The sequence below is a fragment of the Cygnus atratus genome, chromosome 4 (genome assembly GCF_013377495.2).
Source record: "Cygnus atratus isolate AKBS03 ecotype Queensland, Australia chromosome 4, CAtr_DNAZoo_HiC_assembly, whole genome shotgun sequence".
Classification (NCBI taxonomy): domain Eukaryota; kingdom Metazoa; phylum Chordata; class Aves; order Anseriformes; family Anatidae; genus Cygnus; species Cygnus atratus.
The window spans coordinates 31,655,791-31,678,637 of record NC_066365.1 but is presented as its reverse complement, the minus strand read 5'-3'; the positions used below and the strand labels follow the sequence as shown (position 1 = coordinate 31,678,637).

Below are 22,847 nucleotides of genomic sequence, written 5' to 3'. Positions count from 1 at the left end.
ATGTCTCTTGGCCTCATAAGGAAAACAAGAGTTAGGGACAAAAAATAATAATAATAAATATATATATATATATATTTAAATGCTTTTAAAAAATTTTGTTATAATTTTTAAAATAATATTTAAATAATGTTGTTAGCTTTACTTAGTGAATAGTGTCACAAAAATACAAAGATAAGTGATGCGTGTATAATATATGAAAGCATATAATATGTGTACCAATGAAAGAACCACAAAAAATGCAGGTTGCATTGTTTCAGAGTTTCTTAATTATGTCTCTAAACATAGCACTATCTCCTTAAAGTCTCAGGAAAAATACAGAGAAAATTATAAGGAAGCATCATAAGTTGTTTAATTGTAATTGGCATTGACAGTCCTGAGTTTCCTGAGCTTCCTGACTTAAAAGCTAGTTAGCAGCTCACAGCAGCTGGATAATAAATTAAAAGGATGTGAGCTTGATAAATCAATGCCTTTTAGGATTGTGAGAATAAACTGGAATTCAAAGCCAAGTACGAACAGCCTAAGGAAACAGTGGACACTCCACTTTTTAAGCTACCACGAACATACTTTAAATATTTCAATCTAGGAAAAATAAAAACTGAACCTTGTTCTCCCCTGCTGCACTCAATATAATTTATTTCCAGAATGATTAAATATTCAATAGGTAAATCTTTAGTCTACCTTGTAAACCTTCAGTTAATATCTAGGTCAGATCAGATATGACCAAAGACTTTACAGTTTGATGCCTGTTTGGTTCCAATGCTGAAACCATGTTATAAAACTTTCACAGAAACTACCATAAATTAAAATATTTTCTGACAATATTTGCAAAGAAACCAAAAACTGAGCAGTGACTGAGAGGGAACCATCTCTGATCTTTCCAAGTCCTCCAGTGAGGACTGGGACACCAGTGGTGTGACTGAAGGAAGCCTGCTCTGCAGCTCCTTGTGCTTCACATCGGTGTGGAAAGAAAATTCTGGTCTCAAGTTTGTTACAACAGTATTTCAAAAGTGCCAAAAAAGCCAAATTTCTTTAATTGCTGCTGTTGCAGACATGCAGGGGATATGATGCCATTTCAGGATATTGTCTGCCTAAAAAACAGATGGAAAAGCATTGTGTAACTGTGTAAAATCGAAAGACTGCAGTACTAAAGGAAAGGATTCTCCATCTCCTGCGGCTCTTCCCTCCTTCCCGTCCTATCTTCCCTTCTATTTTCTGATATTTAGCTCGTCTTTCACCAACCCTCTGCAGTGTTACTTTTTTCAGCAATTCCAAGCTGCTCCTTCCCTTCTCTGGGTCAGCTGCATTCCCAGAAAACAGCCATTTCAGTGATTAAAGGTATGGTTTTGTCACACAGGGTTTTGAGAGCAAGATACAGAGGAGGAAGAAAGCAATAGCTCTGGAGGTCATGAGGGAAAAAAATGAAGAGATTTTATACACCTCATTATGTACATTTTACTTCACTGCACTCAGTGATACTGGTTTAAAGTTGGTTTAGTTCAATTTACTTCAATAAAACTGTTGATATTCATGTTCATCTAGGTGAGCACAGAACATGCTTCAGAATTTATATTTTTTTCATATTCACTGCACATCTGCATGTTAAAAATCATATGACGTGTGTCTTGAAGTGGTTTACAAAGGAAAGAAAACAAGTCTGTATGATGATTTCTCTACAATTAACATTGTTGCCCCTAATGCTTCTTGCAGCAGTATCGGATTTTATAATTAAAAAGGATTGCAGCTCTTCAGAGGCAAAAAGCTGAACAAGCGCAAATGGTACCTTTCGAGAAAACAGACCCTTCAGGCACTAGAATGCCTTGTTAGGAGGATCCTACTAAAACGGCTACTTGATGAACTGGAACCCAAAAGAAAGTGGAACGGCTGACTGAAATTAAGTCTTTCTGGACAGCTTGGTATAATTAGATTTACAATCATATTATGTCTAGGTTTTCTACAAAGACCTTTGTTTAAACTTCAAAGGATGTCTGCTTCCTTTTAAAGTATTTCTACTACCTACATATCAAACCTGTCAGAGTGCAGAAATACTACATACCCTCTTCTCCCGCTCCAGGCCATAGTAAAATTTACTCTGACCAAAAGAATAAAAAAAAAAAAAAAGGAAAAAAAAAGAAAAAAGAAAAAGCTTATGCTTCTATTAAAACATATTACAACTGCAGTAGTAGTCCACTCCAGGAACATATGCTGGGGCTTGCTAGCATTCCAATGAAACAGAAGTTAAAAAACATCAAGGACTTCTGTGTTACAGCTACCTAAAATAACTTAAAGGAAAAGAAAAGCAATTGTCTGATGCAGTGCTATAAAATAAAACGTGTAAGAAAAAGGCCTCTTTCATGTTTTCAAATTTAGCCAAAGGAATAAATGTCATAATCTTGGCAGGACTCTGCCCTCATTCCTCATCCATCAGATTTGTGACAGTTTCAAAAAGACATTAATGAAGAAACTAACTCAGTGTCTCCTTTATATTAAGAGGAATTGAATAAAGCTTTAGGGCAGATAGCACATTATTTGCAATTTTAGGTAATTTTCTAACCAGAATTTATGCCAAATACTTATGACTCTTGTAAAATAACCCCCAAAAAAGCTTCTATTTATCAGGCTTAAACATTAAACAGCTATGTACTACGGTACCAATTAAATAAGGCAGTAAAAACTAAGTTCTCTGATAAATAACAAACATTCTTCTGAGCCTGGTCCTCTTTCCCATCTTTTAGTAAATCTTCATTAAAAATAAGTGAATTAAAATATGTCATGCCTTTGGATGAGTGGTATTTATATATGGGGGTGGGGAGAAGAGAGAGTAATAACTGAGAGAAACTGTCTCTTTGCTGTGAAGAGTTATCACTCCTAGAAATGAGAATTAAAATGTTCATTGACCACCTCCTTCCACCATACCTTTACAAATGATGGCTACTGATAAATGAGCTGTCTTTTGAATGCACAGTGCAACCCGGTACTATGTGAGACAAAGGGGAAGACATGAAAGCAAGGCAGAATTCACTGGTGGCAGTGCCTATCTGGAGGAGGAATAGAGAAGGCTTGTCCCCTACAACTGTTCCAAGTTACTTGACACAATTACACGTTGTATAAAAGCATAAAATTAACTACATTAACTTCTTAAAATAAAAGATTGACTGAGAAGGATGCTTGTTGAGGACTCTTCTAGCTCTAATACAAGAAAAGCAATGTTTTTGAGAGTGTTGTCTGGGTTAAATAACTAGCTTTGTTTTAGCCATGACATGTTTTCAGCTATGCAAAGTCTTTTTTTGAATACCTGAAGTTATCCGATATGCTGTTCGATATACTAAAGGATTGTATTCCCTTATAAATATTGCCTTACTGTTAGAAAAGACTTGAAAATATTAAGCTCAGACTTTATCACATTTGACAAGTCACAGCAAAATCCAAGACAAATACAGGTTAGAAACAGCTGTTCATAGTAAAACTTAATTATACTGAGCAATTTGGATTGTCAGAAAGAAACAGCTAGCACCTGTGGGCAAGGGGGTAGTGAGAGCTCTCATACCCAATTAGCACATGTGGAACAAAAGAAGAAAAGGATCTTAATTTCTTTTAAATAGGGAGGGGTCAGCAAGAAAACCAAATGAGTCTTTAGTTCCTACAGCTGACTTTGATGTTTAATAAGAAATAACAATTAAGACTTTTTGGTTATTTTGATTTTCTTTTCTTCATGTCATGCCATAAAGAGGAAGACCTGACAGCAAAGTTGTGTGTTTCCTTGAGATCTGCTGCTGTTGAATTACTGGAACGGGTTAAAATTCCTTGCTGAGCAGCTGCTCATCAGCAAACTGTAATTTGTACCTCAGAAATGGTTGTGCATGGTCACCTGCCCAGTGAGATGTCAAATTTGTGAAATTCAAAGAAAATGCTGAAGAGGTTTTTCACTTAGAAGCTGTTGTTCATGTTCTTTCAATTCTTTCCACTAGCAATAACAAATGAAACACATAGGGTTTTCTGCCACAAAATGAGGAGTCTCCAAGGTAACAGTGACACTGAGTTACAGACAAAACACACAAAACTTTATTTACTGTAATATACCTCTAATTCATTCCTATTAGAGGTTTCACAGCTGAGTTAGATGCGGTCAAAAAACCAGCAGACACCTGAATGAAAAAGGTGGTGGCATTTAATCTTGAAGGCAATAGCATTTTTGGCCATTCAGGACTTTTAAATGGTGTTATATCATTTGTAAAATACACAATGAGCATATCATGCCATTATTGATAAAAAGATAAGCTTTTTCTTTAAAAAAAAGGAAACTCAAATAGGTGAATGTTTAATATGCTATATTAAAATACAGTTTTATGGTAGTATATATTTAAAAGTAGACTGCTAAAAACTCTAGGATATATTTGTAATAAAGATGAATTTGCATGTCGCTAAGCTAAATTTCTTGGGATTCTCTGGCACATTCAAAAGCAGAGTTTTGTGTTTACAACTTAGGGAAGGTGTATAAGGAAGGAAGTCAGTCTTTGCTCAATGTTTCTTGACAGTGAGTCTTTGGTTTGCTAGATATGCAAAACAGGCTACAACACTTGGATAGCAACAAATTAAAGAACTTCCAGGGTAATCCCATACTTTTTATTGACAGCTGTGCACTTGATGCATGCCCATCAAAGCTCTGTGCCTGCAGTGCCTCTGAGGAGCTTTGATAGGGGGTCCAAAGCTGTGCTAAAACTGGGAAGCCTTCAGAACCCCACTGCTTTGGGAAGGACCTGTTATTGTTATGGCACTAACGATTATGTTATTAGGCCTGGGTAAAAATTGAACTACCACAGCAGGTATTGAAAACAGATTTATTTCACTGAAGCACTGCAGTGGCCGACAGGAACCAGCACAACAGTAAGCGTATGCTTACGCCACAGCCTACCCTAAAGGCCCAGATAGGCCTTCCAAGAACGGTTGTAAGCCAGAAGATACAAAAAAAGCTGCCTCTGAACGCAACAAGGGTTCCTCCTGCCTAAGGGAGTGAAGGAGGCCAATCCGACAGGCGGCAGCAGCCCACACACATCCCTCAGGTGGGGCTCCAAGGGGGCTGCCATCCCTCCCTCACGGCAGCCCCACCTCACTCCCCAACGGTCCCGTCGGCCACCACGCGCCCTAACAGCCCTCAACGGCCGCCATTTTAAAGGAGCTCGCGTGCCACGCCCCGCTGCCCTCTGTCTCACTCTGGCTGGCCAGCGCCTGCTGTCAATCACTCCCGCGCCCACCTCAGCCGGCTGCTGATTGGCTGGGTTGGGGCGGGGAGAGGGAAAGCCGTGGCGGTGGTGTCGCCTCTGCTTGGCAGCGGCGGTGCGGTGAGGGCAGACGGCAGTGCCTGCCTGCGGGTGTCCCGCTCGGGTAAAGGCGCCCTGAGGAGAAGGACGGGGCCGCCGCGGTGGCGGCGGCGGTGTGGGGGTATTTGTGGACTGCTGGCCGCGTCCAAAGCTCGATTTTTTGAAGTCAAGTTTTAGGGAATTCTATTTTTATTTTTTGAACTGTTTTGTGGTGGGCATCGCGTGAACGTTGTCTGTCCAGAATGGTTGCTTACATAGGTTCCTGTCCCAGAATGAATACCTGGTTGATAGAAAAGAAAAATGTATATATATATTAAAATAGATTGATACTATTGTTACAGATTTATATAAATACATAAGCTAGATTTTGTATAATTACATATGCAACTTACATTACTACTAAATACTTATATAAATCCATAAGCTAAATTCTGTATAATTATATACACAAAACCTTTCTTTTTCTGGGATGGAAAAAAAAGGAGTTGGGTTTATTTTATCAGTGTTCTAATTAAGGGACATGTATAGGCTGGCTGTTAAAGTGTCAGCTGTTGTGGAAAGACTGCACCAAAGAACAGGGCCATGATTCAAAGCTTGGTTAAAGGGACTAAGCTGTTGGGCAAAATAACGCAAACACAGAACAGTAGTATCACGGCATAACGTGCATTAAATGTAGTTGTGGAAGGGTCTTAATCATTAAAATCAGTCTAGCCATAAGTAGTTATGGCATAAATCTTCTGAAAAACCTCTATAAACTTACACAGACTTATTTTAGATAGAGGAACTGCAGTAGTTTCAATGGAATATCTAAGTGAAGAATAGTAAGACTTCTAACAACCATGGGGCTGGTTAATGTCTTTAGTATGGAGGCAGGAACTTGCTCAGTGTGACAAGCAATCATCTGAAAACCCTTCTCTATGAAAGGGTGGGTGGGATAACTTTTGCTACATTACCTATTATGTATGGCTTTATTTTTAGTAATTCTTGTTTCTGGTAGCAGTAGGAAGTTATCTGGACGGCTGTTCTGTGAAAAATAAGCTGTATAGGTAATGGTGCTCGTTTGGATGATCAAGCTAGATGTAAAAGCGCACTGCAGTTTAGTTTGTACAAAACAACCAAGAGCAACAAGATGAAAAGGACAACGTGACTTCTGCTTCAGACTGTAGAAAATGGATGCAGTTATAGCTGCTTTGGGATACTGCTTCCTTCATTTTCGGCAGCATCGATCAATTTAATGTAGCAATGGAATTAGTTCAAGTTTGGTGCAGCACTTGAGCTAATTTGTTTCTTGGGACCTTGAGTAATGGGAAGTCCAATGAAGAGACAGGCACGTGACTGTTGACTCTCTGTGGTTTAGTTCCCTTTATTCTGTGCTTTCCACATACTTTACTAGTGAAGGTCTTAATTAGCTCCAATGAAGGAAGCTTCATTGTTCAGTAGATACTTGTGGTTTGACGAGACATTTTGTGTGAAATCAAGCCTGGTATTAGCTGTTTTTCATGGTGGGGGTGGAGTGGAGAATTCTTCAGGATGTTACTTAGTGAAGCTTCAATTTATTGAAGACAAAGCAAGCTGAAAATATAAAGGGCATTAAAGAACAAACAGTTGTAGTTGATGTTTCTCATGGTATTTTTTTTTTTTTTGGGCCGCATGTCTTTTGGAGAATGAGGGACATACCACGTGGACAGACGACTTGGACCAGGGATTGAAGTGTTGAAGAAGATTGCTTGGCTAAGTATTCTGGACCTTACGGCAGAAAATCTTGGGAAAAGAAGAAAAAGCAGGGCAAGGAGAGAAAGTCAGTGAAAAAAATCTGACTTTAAAGTCAAACTTCTGTGAGTAGTGTGACTAGTAAAGTTCTTAATTACTGTGTGGTTTTCTTGGTGTGATTAGTTTCCTGTGACCTAGATAACAGAAACCTAAAGCTGTTGTAGGAGATCTTGACATGTTGGGAAATAGTGGTCATGGCAGCAACAAGCCTTTTGATAAAGGCTTGATATTGATAAACCTTTTTCAGTTTTGACGTAAAAATGAATAAAGGCATGAAAATAAGGACCCTGGGGTGGAATTATTGCAGCCTCTTAGTTTTGACAGACAGTTCTGCCAAGTTTTATTATATATTGGTTTTAATTAAATTATTTCTGTTCCTGAATTCTTTGAATTCTTTACATTAATTAGACATGGACTTAGTGCATTTCTGAAGTCTTTTTTTGGACTCAAATCCAGTTTTAAAATCAGTGGTACTTCTATAAAATAGAGTAATAAGAGAGAGGAATTTGTCCCTTTGAGTAGCGTTTAGGTCTCTATACAACTGTGATAACAAGCTTTATGAAAGAATTCATTATTGTAACTTGAAGGACAGCATACTTAGAAAATAGTTGTGGTACCATTTGTATAAAAAAATACGGAATGTATAGTTGCTGTAATAATCTTCAACTTTAAGCAGCTATGGAACAACGTTTTGAAAACAAGTATGTAGATGATGGTAATTGTACATAGGATTACAGTCTTATGCTAAACAAAGTCACATTAAATAGCCAAGTGTAGCATGAGTTGTGTTTTTCAGTGCTTTGGTAGTTTCTGTATACAGACAACAGCTTAGACTTACCTGAACTGAAATATCTGTGATATTCTGTTGAAGCTGTTGCAGATATGCATGAGGAAAATACAGCTGCAACAAATGGATGTGGCAAAATCAGAAGTAGTACCCAGAATGAGGCTGCCTTACTGGCCCTGATGGAGAAGACTGGATACAGCATGGTTCAAGAAAATGGGCAAAGAAAATTTGGTGGTCCTCCACCAGGTAAGCATTTCATTTGAGATCACAAAGTTGAAGTTTTTGTTTAAGGATAGCTATATAGAATTAGACTAAAAATTCTTGTAGCATTGTGTCCTGTATATTGTGTAAGACACAACGTGTCTGGAGTCCTGGTATGTTTTAGTTTTCAAACATTTAAGATCTCTTATCTTGTGCTAGACTATGGTGAGCATTCGCTTTTGATGGCCTTAAGAAGTCACAGATTTAACAACAGTTAAGGTTGACAGGTGGCAAGGCAAATGTGGAATTGAAAATACTGTGTGCATTCCAAGTGGCTGAGAACATGTTTTAAAACCTTCAGTGGCACAGGAGGGACAAGTCAGTGGTTGCAGGCCTAAACTGTATTTCCTGTCACACCACTTGCATTGGCCTCAGCATTTGTTAAAAAAAAAAAACCTCTGTTCTCTGAGTAGCCAGTGGTGAAGATAACCTAACTCAGTTTGTTTTCAGAGTTGCCTAATCTGTTCTCCATATCTAACATAACCTAATCCAGCTCCACAACAAAAACATTCTGAAATGAAGAATTGGTAAATACTGAGCTTGCAATTCACTGGAAAAATCAACTGTAACAGTCAGTTTATTGTTCATATGTTGCTGTTCTTTCACTTAATACTCTGAAAAAACATTTTTTTTCTGTGTATATCTGTGTGTAAGTAGAAAATAAGAGTTGATAACAATTACCAGAGGATAAGGGAAGCTGCATTCATGCTATAAAAACTACAGTAATCTTCTCGGTTAACTTACGGTGGTTTGGGGTCTATCATGGTACAAGCAGGAGACCTTTGCACTTGAATTGGTAACTCGTTGCTGCAGTGAAAACAAACTCTGTCCCTAAATTGTTTTTTGTATATGCCCAATTATATTTTCACTTAAGTGACAAAATAATAAAATTAATAGTCCTGCAGTATATGGAATATGTATATTGCAATTTGGAAACAGTGGCTGTAGTACTGGGTTTAGTAAATACTTTTCAGAATGTTACTGCGTTGGAAGACTTAATTTTTGTGTATTAAATACTATTTCTAAAATATGTTTAAGACTGTGATTGAGTAACTTAGCAACAATAAATCTCACACCTTAAAATAGCCATATCCCTTCCTGAAATGCTTTTGTTGGAACTGCTGCTGCGGATTTACTTCTAGAAAATCAGTAACACATTCACAGGTAGTGCAAGTAGAAGCCTTCGTTCAGCACTTTAAACTTAATTTCCAAAAAAAATTTAAATGACCCTTGGTTTTGAGTAGAACTCATGAAGAGTGTTTTTGTTTAAAGATGTTGCGAGATTATTCAACTGGCATGATTATGGGGATGCACGAAACTAATGGGTTTATTTTGTGCTGGAAATGCTGAAAGCTTATGAAATAAATGGATAAAACCCAAAAGAATGATTTTTGTTGTTGTCATTTTGAGTGAAGAAACTTAAATACAGGAGGAGGAATAGTTCACTAGGTGTCTTTCTTAATTACATTTTTTTCATTATTCTTGTGTTCAAGAGTTTAAAATACATGGTTTTGTTTTCTTCTACCAAAATGTCATTGTGTTTTTTATTCTTGGTGTTCCTGAGAATGTTTTAAGAAAATAGGTGGTCTCTAAATTGTTTAATTTCAACTTCTTGGGTATTTACTTTCTCCTCTGTTACTGCTGTGTTGAGCCTGACTTTTTTTTTTTTTTTTTCCAAAAATGAATTTTCAGAAAAGTATTTGGCTTTGATTTTGAGAGCTCTGGAAGATGGGTTTATCTACTTTACTCTTAGCTTGTTAAAATGGGTAACATCTTTCCTGCTGAATTTAGGCTTTTTTTCTAGTCTGAAATAGTTTTTCTGAGTTTTCCTGATAAGACATTTAGTACCTGCCATTCTCTCTAATAATACTATCAGTTACTTATATATAATAATTTTGTCATTAGTCTTGGCTATAACTCTTTAAATGCAGTAACTCTTCTTTTTGAGACAGATTATGCACTTACACAAGCAGAAAGATCGTAGATTCTTTGTGCCACTGTTTTGGATCATTCTCCCTAGCGACCTGTGATCCCATGGCTTTAAGTCATGTTTGTAAGCCTGAGCTCTACTGCTCTTTCCTACATGCAGTTTAACAGACAGCTGCATCAAAATGATTGCTGTTTGGAAGCTTTTCCTGACTAAAATTACCTGCCTACTTTTATCAGCATTGGTAAAACAGAAGAACAGAGCTGAATGAAATTCTTTTGAAAATGACCCTGAATATACAGAACTGCAGGGCTTTGCTGGCTGCTTTCTGAGACTTCAGCCTGTTTCTATGCTAATAATTTTTTTTTCTCATAATGAAAACATTGTGTAATGTAAAATTACAATTTTAATTAGAATGTTATACAGTATTAGGTGTATTCCTTTGGCAAAAATTATGTTTATTAATGGACTTTGTTAATCTTTTCTGAAATTAGATCTGTTTGACAAGGTATTTTCCATAGATCTGTTCACTGACATTAATTATTTGTCTACTTCTAGTCTTCATGTATTTTCATGCTTGCTTAGGCTGGAAGTTGCCCTAAGTAACTATGAACAGTTTTCTAGGACAAGTGAGACTTGGATGTTTGAGATGGTTTCTGAGAAACTACGATTACTATTTGCATTTTTTTGTGAATTTTGATTGCTTATGACGTAGTTTGTATAAGCTTGTTTTGCTGTCGAAGGAGACATCAGCTTTGTTTTTTCTGTTACCATGTTGTTTGTCTGGCTGTTGTATTATCCAGAGCAAGCAGTTGATCTGGCTCAAAATTAACCATAAAAACTGATTTATTCATTATTCTTAATTTTTTGCCACCTTCACTGTTAATAGCGAGGTTCTTGTTGCTTATGCCACTTGAGAAAAGTATATCAGAAAAGTGTTTTTGAAAAAACAAAACAAGTTTCATTGCTTTGTTTGGGTCCTCTGCTTAGATTGCTGCAAACATAATATTCTTATGTGTGTAATTAGTGTACAGTTTATAAACTTAATCTGCGAGAAGGCAAAAATTTCCTAGTGGTTCCATTTAAAAAAAAAAATAAAAAAAAAATTCAGGAGTAAATTACTTGCCCTTTGGTGATACTTATGTGAAGGAAAAAATTTAAGTTAATTACAGAATAAATCATATTTAGGTGATCGTGAAATTCAAGCCAAAGTGAAACATTTGGTTATTTTTCTTGTTGTAACTTGATAACTTGTCATATTTTTCCTTTGTCTCCTTATGCTATGTCATTTCATACTAATACTTAGTTACCAAATTTTGTTTTTTTTCTAACAGCTTTGTACCCCTTGCTTTCTCTTTTGTAGAGAAGCTTTCTTGTCAAAGCTTTCAAAAAAGATACTAGTTATGATTGAATGATTTGTCTGCATTTGAAACTCTTTTCTAATTTATTTGCCTAAATTAAATAAATGAGCCACCTTTTTTTTTAAAAAATGCAGATTTTGGGAAAATAAATGACATAATTATGGACCATTACTCCATATTTTTAAAAGTGTATACTCATTTTTACATTATCTGTTGAACATGTCTTCTGGCATGTATGGCAGAGGTACAGTCTATTACACATCAGTGTGCTTGGCATAAGGACAAGATGCATGGATCTGTTCTGTGGATTTTATTTTTTTTCGCCCCTTAGCATCCAATTCCAGCCTGTGAAAACTGATCCATTTTTAGGAGGAAAAATATTCAGTGTTCTTGGGTACTGAAAAAAAGGATGGTTTCATATCCTACCGTCCTTAGGGATTCTTGTTTTAGTGGATGAACGGAGATGGTGAAACCAAGATGTTGGACCTTTTGAGTGCTGTTGGGGGGGGGGGGGGGGAAGCTCTGGGGACTACCAAAAACTTCTTAAAATGTGGGCAAGTAGTGTGATGAAATATTTGCAATTTTAAAATGTTAAATGTAGAAAGTATAACAAGTTCTTTCTCTAGCAATTGAGTTACCTCATATCAGTTGTGCTAATAAGTAACACATAATTTTGAGGGGCAAAAAATGATTGAAATGTAGACTCTGACAACAAGCCTGTCAGTGTTCTAAATAATGTTAGTTTCAGTGGCTTGTCATCCAAATTTAAGTGAAAGAAATGGAAAAGGAATTTAGAAAAACAACAAAAAAAGGAAAGAAAGGACTATTGCCCTATGTGTACAGTTTGTATTTAAACATAAATAAGATGAGAATATACCAGTTTTAAATTGAGACTAATAGTAAGTAAATAACTCCTAACCCCAAATTGTGTGTGGAGGTGTGCCTGTCTGGCATTTGTACTAAGGTTTTTGTTGGACAATTCATTTTAAGGTTGGGAAGGTCCTCCACCACCTCGTGGATGTGAAGTTTTTGTGGGTAAGATTCCTCGTGATATGTATGAAGATGAATTGGTTCCTATTTTCGAGAGAGCTGGGAAGATCTACGAGTTTAGACTGATGATGGAATTCAGTGGTGAGAATCGAGGCTATGCTTTTGTAATGTACACTGCTAAAGAGGAAGCCCAGCTGGCCATCAGGATTCTTAACAACTATGAAATTCGTCCAGGGAAGTTTATTGGTGTCTGCGTCAGCTTGGACAACTGCAGACTATTTATTGGAGCAATTCCAAAAGAAAAGAAGAAACAAGAAATACTGAATGAAATGAAAAAAGTTACAGAAGGAGTGGTGGATGTCATTGTTTATCCAAATGCCACTGACAAAACTAAAAATCGTGGCTTTGCTTTCGTAGAATATGAGTCTCACAGAGCAGCTGCAATGGCTAGAAGAAGGCTAATCCCAGGTAAACCTCTTTTTAAATAAATCAAATTCTGGGGCGGGAGTATATGTGACTTTTTTTTTTTTTGGGGGGGGGGGTATGGGGGGGGCTAGTAATTTCTGTTCTCCTTGATTTATTGTACTTTGAGTTACAAAACTGCAGTAGTGCCTTTCAGCTAAAACATTTTTTTGTTTATGAATCGCTTTTTAAAAGAAGTGAAATTTTAAGCAGTTCTGAGAACAAAACAAGCAAGCGTTTGTTTTATGAACACAAGTTACTGCAGTTTACAACAAGATATTTGCTTGGGCATGCATCCAGTCTTCATTTGCATGTACTAGTCCCTGCACAGGAATTCTTTTAAAGCTGAGCTCGAATTGTGTCCCTTGTTTTCATTGAGGGGTATGAGTGGTGTTACTGGTATTTCATATTTTAAAGATGGTTGAAAGCAGGTCTTTAATATTTTAGTAGAGAATCATTTTTATGATTATTTTCTTTAATTGTTTCAGGTAGTAACATTTTACAAATTTTGCTTAAGTGGATGCAGACAACAGAACCGTCTGTTTCTGGTGGTGTGCATTATGTTTGTTTGCTTTTTATAGAAGTAGTCTATAAGAATGGCTTTGTTTTCCTTTGCATCTTTCTTATTGATGTAATGCTTCTTTGCTGTAGGAACGTTCCAGCTCTGGGGTCATACTATTCAAGTAGATTGGGCAGACCCAGAGAAAGAAGTTGATGAAGAAACAATGCAGAGAGTCAAAGTGTTGTATGTAAGAAATTTAATGCTCTCTACTACAGAAGACACAATTAAAGCTGAATTCAACAAGTTCAAGCCAGGGGTGGTTGAACGTGTAAAGAAGCTGAGAGACTATGCTTTCGTTCATTTTTTCAACCGAGAGGATGCAGTTGCTGCAATGTCTGTAATGAATGGGAGGTGCATTGATGGAGCTAGTATTGAGGTAACGCTGGCAAAGCCAATTAACAAAGAAAGTACTTGGAAACAACATTTTAATGATCAGTTAAGTCCCTGTTCTGAAAGTCTCTTAGGGTTTCCCAGCAAAGAGGATGGTCATCAAAAATCTGCCTGGAAACCAGCAGTTCGTCTTAATGGTCAGCACAGTCCAAGCCCCCCTGAAGTTGAAAGGTGTACGTACCCATTTCTTCCAGGAACAAAGCTTACTCCAATTAGCATGTATTCTTTGAAATCTAGTCACTTCAGTTCTGCAGTAATGCACCTGGATTATTTTTGCTATAAAAATAACTGGGTACCACCAGAATACTACTTGTATTCAACCACAAGTCAGGATGGGAAAATACTTTTGGTGTACAAGGTACTTATTCCTAGTATTGCATATGGTTCCCAGAGTTACTTCATGCCAGACAAACTCTGTACAACATTAGAAGACGCGAAGGAATTGGCAGCACAGTTGACACTTCTACATCTAGGTAAGCATAAATGCTTTTAAATAGTTCTTAAGAAACAAAGCTGAAAAAGTTACTTCAACATTGTGTATAGTTTTGGAAAGGTTTTTTTCATTGCTCTCTATAGATGTTTTCAGTATTGTAATGGTATCATTGGAGGGTTCTTGAAGTAAAAAGTGCTTTTTTAATTATTTTTTCTAAACCAAAAAAGAGAGAAAACTTAGATGCAGTTATTCTTAATTCTTTCAAAGTCCAGCATCTTCATTTGTATTTATTTCTTAAAACTAGAATGTGGCTGCTAGAAAGTGGAAGTTCTAATATTATAAAAATCTGTAGTATCTGTTCTTCTTGTAACTGAGAAAGCAAATTACTGCATTTCTGACAGTCCATTATCCCTACTTCTGTTTGAAGTCAAAATACAAAAATAATATAAAATGTAACATTTGACATCTGGTTCCTGTCCAGTATTTTTCAATTCTGTAATACTGTGCTGTAGCATCCAAAACACAGAACTCATTTCTAGTGCCATGTTGTTTCATTAGTAGTTGTAGCCCTCATCTGATAAAACATATGAAATGAAATCAGAATTTTGGCTCTTTGGTAAATGGATTTGAAGGCTGTTACACAGACATACCATATGCTTTAAAAATTTGTATTTCCAGATGAAACTGTGTAATTTATTTCATGTGCTCTTATCAGCAATTGTACTTTCTCTTTCCTTCCTTTTTCATCTTGGTATATTTCAAGATGAGATAGGACTGACCTTCATAGGTTTGCAGGTATTATGAACCATCACTTGTCTTCTCTGATCCGCTGAGTAATATTCCTGTGTATCTGTAGCATGCTTTCTTTCAGCACGCCTAGATCTGTAGGTGCTGTATTGTGAAATTCATTCTTGCTAGACTTTCGTGCAGCAATGTGATTATTTTTCTGTCATTAAAAAAATATTTCTAGTTATTTCTAGAGTCAGAGGTTTCCTTTCTTTCTGTGAAGATTTATATTGGAGATGATAGGCTGTTCAGCTAACACAAACTAGTTTCTTGTTCTATTCTATGTAAAAGATTTTTAGTTAGCTTTTATTACCATTTAGAAGAGGAGCAAAGCAAGAGTTGTTTGGGCCCAGGCATAGTTTGAGTTTTGGAGTGGTCATAGATGAGACTTGTAAATAACGTGTCTAATATCTAGGAATTTTGGGCAGTTTGTACTTCCGTTATTTTTATTTCAGTGTATTAAGAGACCACAGTGTTTTTTTTCACTTCCTAGTTTTAGGAAAAGCATGTGTTAGAATGTCAGCCTTCTGAGGCATGAACTTGCAGGTTGAAAGGCACGAAATTCCTTATAGGCAGTGTCCGAGGCATCGGGCTTGGTGATTCTGGATCGTGCAGCTCTAGATAGCAGCATGGTAAGATTGTACAATGCAGCAAATAGTCATTTCTGATTAGCTGTGCATGCATGCAGGGCTCAGTAATGCATCCACTTGAATAACAGTTAAAAAAAAAAAAAAAAAAGTCAAATTATGTATGGCTTGCTGCTTCCTCTTCTCAAAGTATCTTCTGCTGCTGGTTATGATTTTTGGTTTGATTCTGCTTTAGATACGAAAGGAGGATAAATGAGAATAGATAAAGAAGTGTTTATTATAATGGCTTTACTTAATAATTTTGGTCCAGTGACCCTAAATTTTCAGGGGAAAAATAATAACCACAAGGTTAATTGTGCTCCTCTGTTAGTGACACTTCTGTTCCTAAGAAATGCTTCAAGACAGCATTCTCCATTCCCTGCTTTGTTTCCCTGCGTATCTGGCCGTGCATATCTGCCCATTTTGTGGCTTAAAGCTACCATTATAAAAAGTTTTGCTTGAAATTGTTTTGGTGATTCTTTCCCAGAGGAGTATAGGAGAGAAAATTTTAAACTAAGAATGCTTATCCACAGCTGTTATCAAATCCAGAATGCAAAAAGTTTAAGAAAAAAATTGAAGGAAGTGCGTGTTGAGCTTTTTATTTTCAATTATAGTTGTAAGTGCTATAAGGGAAAAGGTTTTAAAGTGAATTTAAACTAACAGTATTTTAAAGCTTTGTAGCATTTCAGGGTTCTATATGCATTGCAAATGATGCGAGTTTTTACCAGAATTCCCAAAACCCAGGTTTGGATTTTTTTAAAAGCCACCTAATGGCCTGGTACTGGTAATGCTGTCTTGTTATCTTTGAACTCTGAATGTTCTTTATTCTTTTGTTGCCTCTGTGCATCCTCTTTTCTGAGGATTTGGTTCAGCACAGAGCATGCACAGCCTTCTTTCAGAGCAAGTGTGGCTGACTTCTGAAAGGTACACCTTTTTCATGTTGATTTAAAAACCTCTGTTTGGTGTTTTGCATTGTTGTAATACCGAAACATAGCTTTAAGGACTCTAGAAATAGTGTTTTGTTTTTCTGTTTTCCCCCCATTCTAATCTACAGAAGTTTTTGTTCTATGTTAATGTACTCTGTTGAAAGAAATACCTGAAGCTGGATGTTGTTGGATGGGACAGAAGATCCCTCTTACTCAGTGAAGTGTCTGTCATATGGTCTGACATGTTGAATGATGCTGCATGGGTATGTGTGCTTGTAAGTAGCAATGATTTTGAGAATAGTTTCTGTGTACTTCATCTCGGAAGCAACTTGCTGTAAATAAGAGTATGCAAAGATGACCCAGAATAATTCCAGCTGGTAAGTAATTTTCTTACAGGAACATAAAGGTGTTGCCTGCTTAATTTTCTATAATGTTTACAGTTTGTTTCTTTTAAAAGTCACGTAAGCAGATTAAGGTGAATGAGAAAGGGCTGCTCTGAGAGAATTTGAAAATAGAACACATGGATAAAAGCTGTTAGAAACCAGAATGAAAAAGACTTCTTTCTAGTAATCTGTTCCATGCTAAAGTCCAGAGACTATCCAAACAGTGGGCAAGAGTTTGACTTTTCCAGAAGGTATAAGAGGTAGCAGCAGAACATAGTTTTTGCCTTATTTTAGGAAGAAAAAGGAATTGTGACTGTAAAAGTTAAGAGAATCTGTACTTATATTCTTCTGTGTTTGCTGTTTTGCCAGTTTAGTAGTTGTCTTTTTTTTTGTGTGTTGTTTGAAACGCAGAGTCAAGGTTTTGTCATCTTCCTTTTTTTTTTTTTTTGTCCCATAATGACTTGCACTAGGGTTTGAACGGTGTGTTAAGTTGAAGACTGTCTTTCTGACCTTTATGCAAAAGGATTGAATTTCAAGTTCCTTGTGCGATCATTTGTGCTGGGCAGTCACAACTTTGCAGCTATATACTTCATTTGGTGCTGATAGACAAACCGTTGGTAAAGCCAGGCTTCCCCTAATCATTTTTTCCTTATGTCTTGTTTTGGTTTACTTGGTACATTTCAAGATGTATTAAGTTTTGTTTTCTAACTCTTCAGACATTGCTTCCTAAAGCCAAAATATGTGATTTGACAAAGCTTCTTAATTCTGAAAGACAAATAAGACGCTCTTAGCTAGTCCTATTTCTTGCAAAGGTAGACAAAATTTCAACAAGATACATCTTACTATTTCTTTTGTTGATAAGGAGATGAATTGGACTTACTTCGGATTTATCTACTTTTTGTGTGTAGACTGGCACTGAGCTTTTTTAACAAAGCTGTAGATGTTACGCAGAGTAGATAGCGTTCTAATAGCTTACTGCAACTCTTTCCTTTTGAGGTGTGCAGCCCCATTCCCCAGGTGACATCTCTGAGGTTACATGGTGTCAGAAATACTGTCAACATCTTAACTCTGTACAGTAGCAGTAAGTACAAAAGCAAAGCAGCAGGTTGTGGTCAGTCAACACCTCAAGGCTGGTATGGGGTAGGTATGCCATCCCTGGAAACCTGCTAGAATACCGGAGGAAAAAAAAAAGGCACATACTACTGGTGTTGCTACATAATGCAGAGTAGCGAGGGGCAACCAAAATAATGCTGCACTGTTCCAAACAGTTTTCATGGTGCATTGATCAATGCTGCACATAGAGCATGGGTAATCTCCATGAGAAAAGAGGATTTGTTGATATTTCTCTCTTACCATGTGTATGTCTTGGGGTATGCAGAAGGACCTTGTAGATTCAGAAGGGTCTCTGTTCCTCTGAATTGGTGTACTATTGTTTGAGATCATCTGGGGATCTAAGATCACATTTTTACACAAACAGTTCTTTTTATGTAAACATTTACATTTTGATCAACTTGAGTTGAACGTCAAAACAAAAGTTTTTTTTATCAACTACGTTATGCACCTGGTAAAGTTTGGAGAAGAAGAATACTCAGTTTTCCATGAACACTTTGGGTGTACCTTGTATATGGTCAAGAGGGAAAAAAAAGGAGAACTAAAACCGCAGGAATAAAGGTTTTTAGAGAAAAAAATATTGCAAAAATAATCACTGAATACTGATAGTGTAACTTCCGTATTTTTCTGTTGGTCATTGCAAATAGCGTATTTTTATCTAAATGTTATACTACAAGTAGAAAGCTATTTTTTAATGTTAGAGCAGTTTTTTTATCAACACAGAGATATATAAAATCAGGATATTCACACAGTAATGACATCTTTAATAATCTCCTGTATCTAGTATAAAGCGCCCTATTTTTAAAAGTAGATATTTCTGTATTAACACTACTTGCTTGTTGCCGTATACAGTAGTCCTGAATAGATAGCAGTACAACAATTTACCACTTGGTGTCACCTGAATATTTTGAAAATGGTTCTTGGATAAAACACAGACACTTACGATTTCAGTGAAAGATAAATAAGCTATATTTTAACGTTACTAGATAAGCCTGGAGTTTTTTTAATTCCTTGTTCTGTTCATGATTTATTTAAATATATGGAAACTATATATCTAGGTGTTCATTTCTGGGATATGGAGCCGGGCTGCATGTTGAAGTTCCAGAAGAAAGTGACAGTTCACAGTTTGGGTTGGGAGGGATAAGAGGGAAGGAACAGAATAGAAAGAAAACTGAACGCCCTGTAGAAGAAATAATTACTTTCTCCATTATTTTGAACATCATTTCAACGTGGGTTTGTCTCTAGAAGTTACATGACACCTTGGTGTTCGCAAAGTTATGCTTTGCTGTCGAGTGTGGTGCCCATGTAGAAAAACATGGTAACACTTCCAACTCTTGCCTTTTTGGACCCTGTCCTTCAGGCTAGACATGAGGCAGCTCCAATTTTGAGACTATATAGCTGTGTTAATTAATGCAGAAGTTGCTTCAGGACCAGCAGTGAAATAGTGCAGAGCCGAATTGAAACTAAAAAGTCTGAGAGGCATTATTTATCTGTCAGCTACCTTTCATCATTAATACAGCTTTGTAGGTTCTGGAATCAATTTGGCTCGTGCAGATGACTTTGAAGTACAGGTAAAGGAGAACCTGAGGTTGTGTAGATTTGAGTTGTAGGAGAATTCCTACCTCCCTTTCTTCAGTGAAGGTAAACATCTGAGGCCTGAAAAAGCAGAACATTCTTCAGAGAATGATTTCTGGTTTTACTTACTGCTGGTGGAACTCCACTGGTAGAAGGAAATTTTGATTTGTTTGTTAGGTTACACTTTAAACTGACTTTATTTTAATTGTGCTCATAAATTTCTTGTATAAGAAATGTATTTGGATATAATTGCTTGTTAAATTATACGCAAATAAATTCTTATATACCACGTTTTCTTGTGAAATGCTAGCTTCTGTTTGGTGTATGTAATTGCATAGATGGGCATTTATTTTAGAATTGACATATCAAAATGGCATCAATTGTAGTAGTGCATGCAGGCATAAATACAGAGTTAGGTAGCTGTGACCCCTATACTTAGTAAACATACAGGTGCTTTAATATTGAAGAGTTCTGAAAAGCTTTTCTGATTTAACTGTAGCACTGAGGTCCATTGTGTTTACTAGTGACTTCTCTGCTTGGTTAGTGACTCTGGCTATTGATTTTCTATTTATTAAAAAACACACATCCAGCGTTCGGTTTCCTGCATATGCTGTAGTCATGTCCTATCTGGAAGTGATGGAGATTCGGGAAGGTCCCTGCAGTTGTAGATATTCCTCTCCCATCTTACTCATTTGTGTGATCTGTTTTGGAGGCTGGGGATAGACCCTTCAGTTTCCTTCTGTTATGAGTAAAAGGAGTAAAGCTTTCATAGTCTTGTACTAAATTCATTTTATAGCAGGACTCTGTTTTACATAGTCCCAAAATAGTGTTTTTTTTTTTGGTGGAAATTACATCACTGTGCACTAGTAAGTACTCTGTTAAAATCTTGTTAGTCTTAGAATATTGTGATAGCCTCTTTAAAAATCAGTGTTGTTTTTTACTGCTGTATTTTGGAGAGAGAGAACCTGAATTGTAATTCAGATGTTTGACAAATTCTTGTTTACAAAAATGCAGGAGTCTATATTGTTATTTAGCTAAAGCTTTTTTTAGTAAGATCAGAGTAAACAGTAAACAGCTCTTTCCTCTCCTTCTCCCCTAGCTGAAACTAAATTTAGATGGAAAAATACTTGAACTATACGTGGTCCAAGTGAAGACTTCTTCATTTATTTAAGCAAGTTAAAAAAAAAAAAAAGCATTGCCTTTCTTGATGACAAAACATCAGATGTCTTGTAAAACACGAAGATAGACAAAACATTTGGAAACTAAAGTTTTATTTGTACTGTTTATCTGCAAAATTAATTACCATTTCTGTTTTGTTCCTATAAATAGTTAACATTTAAAATGGAAAACTTTGTATGTTCTACAAAAAATGAGAACTTAGCATAGTCAGTTGGAAGGAACCTACAAAGGTCGAGTCCAACTGCCTGACCACTTAGTGTAAGAAATAAGGTACTCAATTCAAAATTAGCTCTTCTAGGATTCTAAAGCATTTAGAAAAGAAACAGTATTGTTTGCTAATGTTCAATATTTCCTGTGTAGCCTATCTGATTTCAGTGGAACATTGTGCAGAATAAATTATGTTTAGATTACCAGGGGTAATAAAATGTGGTTCTTGACTGTAGTTAATATAGTCCCTCGACTTGAAACAACTTCTTTATATTTACCAGAGAACTCCTTTAATTTTTTTTAAAGTTTTGCTTTCCTTAAAAAGGTTTAAAAATAATAATAATAAAAAAATCCTCTTAATTTCCAGCAGAGCTCTGTACTGACATAATGATTCATCCCTGCCCATGGCAGGGGGGTTGGAACTAAGATGATCTCTGAGGTCCCTTCCAACCCGAGCCATTCTATGATTCATTCTATGATATTCCCTATATAGTAATGGGAAACAAAAAATGAGACTTCAGCACACTGCTCTATTAAAAACGTACTGGACATCACATGTTATTTTTCTCTTTAGAAGAGACAGAATTACAGTTTTGATGTCTTTATGGAACAAGATACAAGTGTTTTGTATCTTGATTTCTTCTAAACTTTGACCAAGCTGCTTCTCCTTCATCCTGTGTTGCAAGGTTTCTGAAGGGCTGTTGCATGGCTACGCAGCAGTTAGTGACTTTTTTTCTTGATTAGACATTCCTAAAAATCAAATTTCTTCACAAATCTGGTGAGCACACAGAGCTATAAATCCTATACTGTCCTATAACAATTAAGTAAGCTTTGCTACTATCCAGTTGGATATTAACAATTTGGTTCATACAGTGTCAAGGTTTCTGTGTTACAAAATGTGTATGATTCTTCCAGTGCTGATGCAAAGTGGTCTCTTGAATTAACAATTTAAAATTTCATTCAGGGAAGCTCCATCAGCACATGTGGACCTATGCAGCACATCAGAAGATGGTAGAACCTCTTTCTAGTCCTTAAGATAATACTCTCTGTAGTAAGAGGCTGGGTCCTGGGAAGTTTCTCCCTGCAGAATCTCACTTGGGAGTTATGGGGAAGAAGTTTTGTTAAAATTTCCTCAGTTTTAGGGATCTGCCAGGTTTTAGAATTGTATTCCACAATAAAATATCCTCTTTTCCCCTGCACCTACTATTCCATGTGACATCACGCTGTGACACAATATAAGAAGTTAATTTTCAGGTAGAAGAAAGCATTCAAAAGCACTAGAAAAGTAAAGATACTAATAAATCTCTGAATCAAGGAAAAGCATTTTATTGGCTAATTAGAGCATATAAGTAGCAGTTTAATTCCAGTTCACCATGTGGTATTGTTTACTGCATGCATTCTGAAATGAGTGGATTGAGTCTTATATCTTACTACTGTGGATTCACTTGTTTAAGATTCACTTGTTTAAGCTTCTTAATTATTGCATGCAGTAGCGATTCACAAATCAAGGATAAAACTTACGTAAACTAGTTCAAGAGTACACTCAGCATCTGGCTTTTTGAACGGCTGTATTGGTAGACTTCTGTCATGGATTTGGGACATTTAACTTAAAGGTGTCAAAACTGATTTTTTTTTTTTTTTTACTATTTCATTATAAGCATTTTCTTTACTTTGACATTGCCTTGGTTTTTACCTTTATTGCTGTTCAAACAATTAACAGCTGAGTACAAAATGTAAGATGCTTAAAAAATACATAAATTACTGGCTTTGTTTGTCAAATACAATCGTAAGTGGTGT

At 36.3% G+C, this 22,847-nt stretch overlaps 1 protein-coding gene across 1 annotated transcript in view; it reads left to right on the top strand.

Moving 5' to 3' along the window:
• The first annotated feature begins 6,912 nt into the window (after positions 1-6,912).
• Positions 6,913-22,847, top strand: part of RBM46 (RNA binding motif protein 46) — a 31,476-nt gene continuing 15,541 nt past the window's right edge. Inside the window, exons 1-6 of the mRNA XM_050710379.1 lie at positions 6,913-7,150; positions 7,957-8,118; positions 12,412-12,879; positions 13,525-14,298; positions 15,621-15,676; positions 16,761-16,859. Of these exons, the coding sequence (XP_050566336.1) occupies positions 7,968-8,118; positions 12,412-12,879; positions 13,525-14,298; positions 15,621-15,676; positions 16,761-16,859 (1,548 nt within the window). The 5' untranslated portion in view covers positions 6,913-7,150; positions 7,957-7,967. The remainder of the gene's footprint in view (positions 7,151-7,956; positions 8,119-12,411; positions 12,880-13,524; positions 14,299-15,620; positions 15,677-16,760; positions 16,860-22,847) is intronic.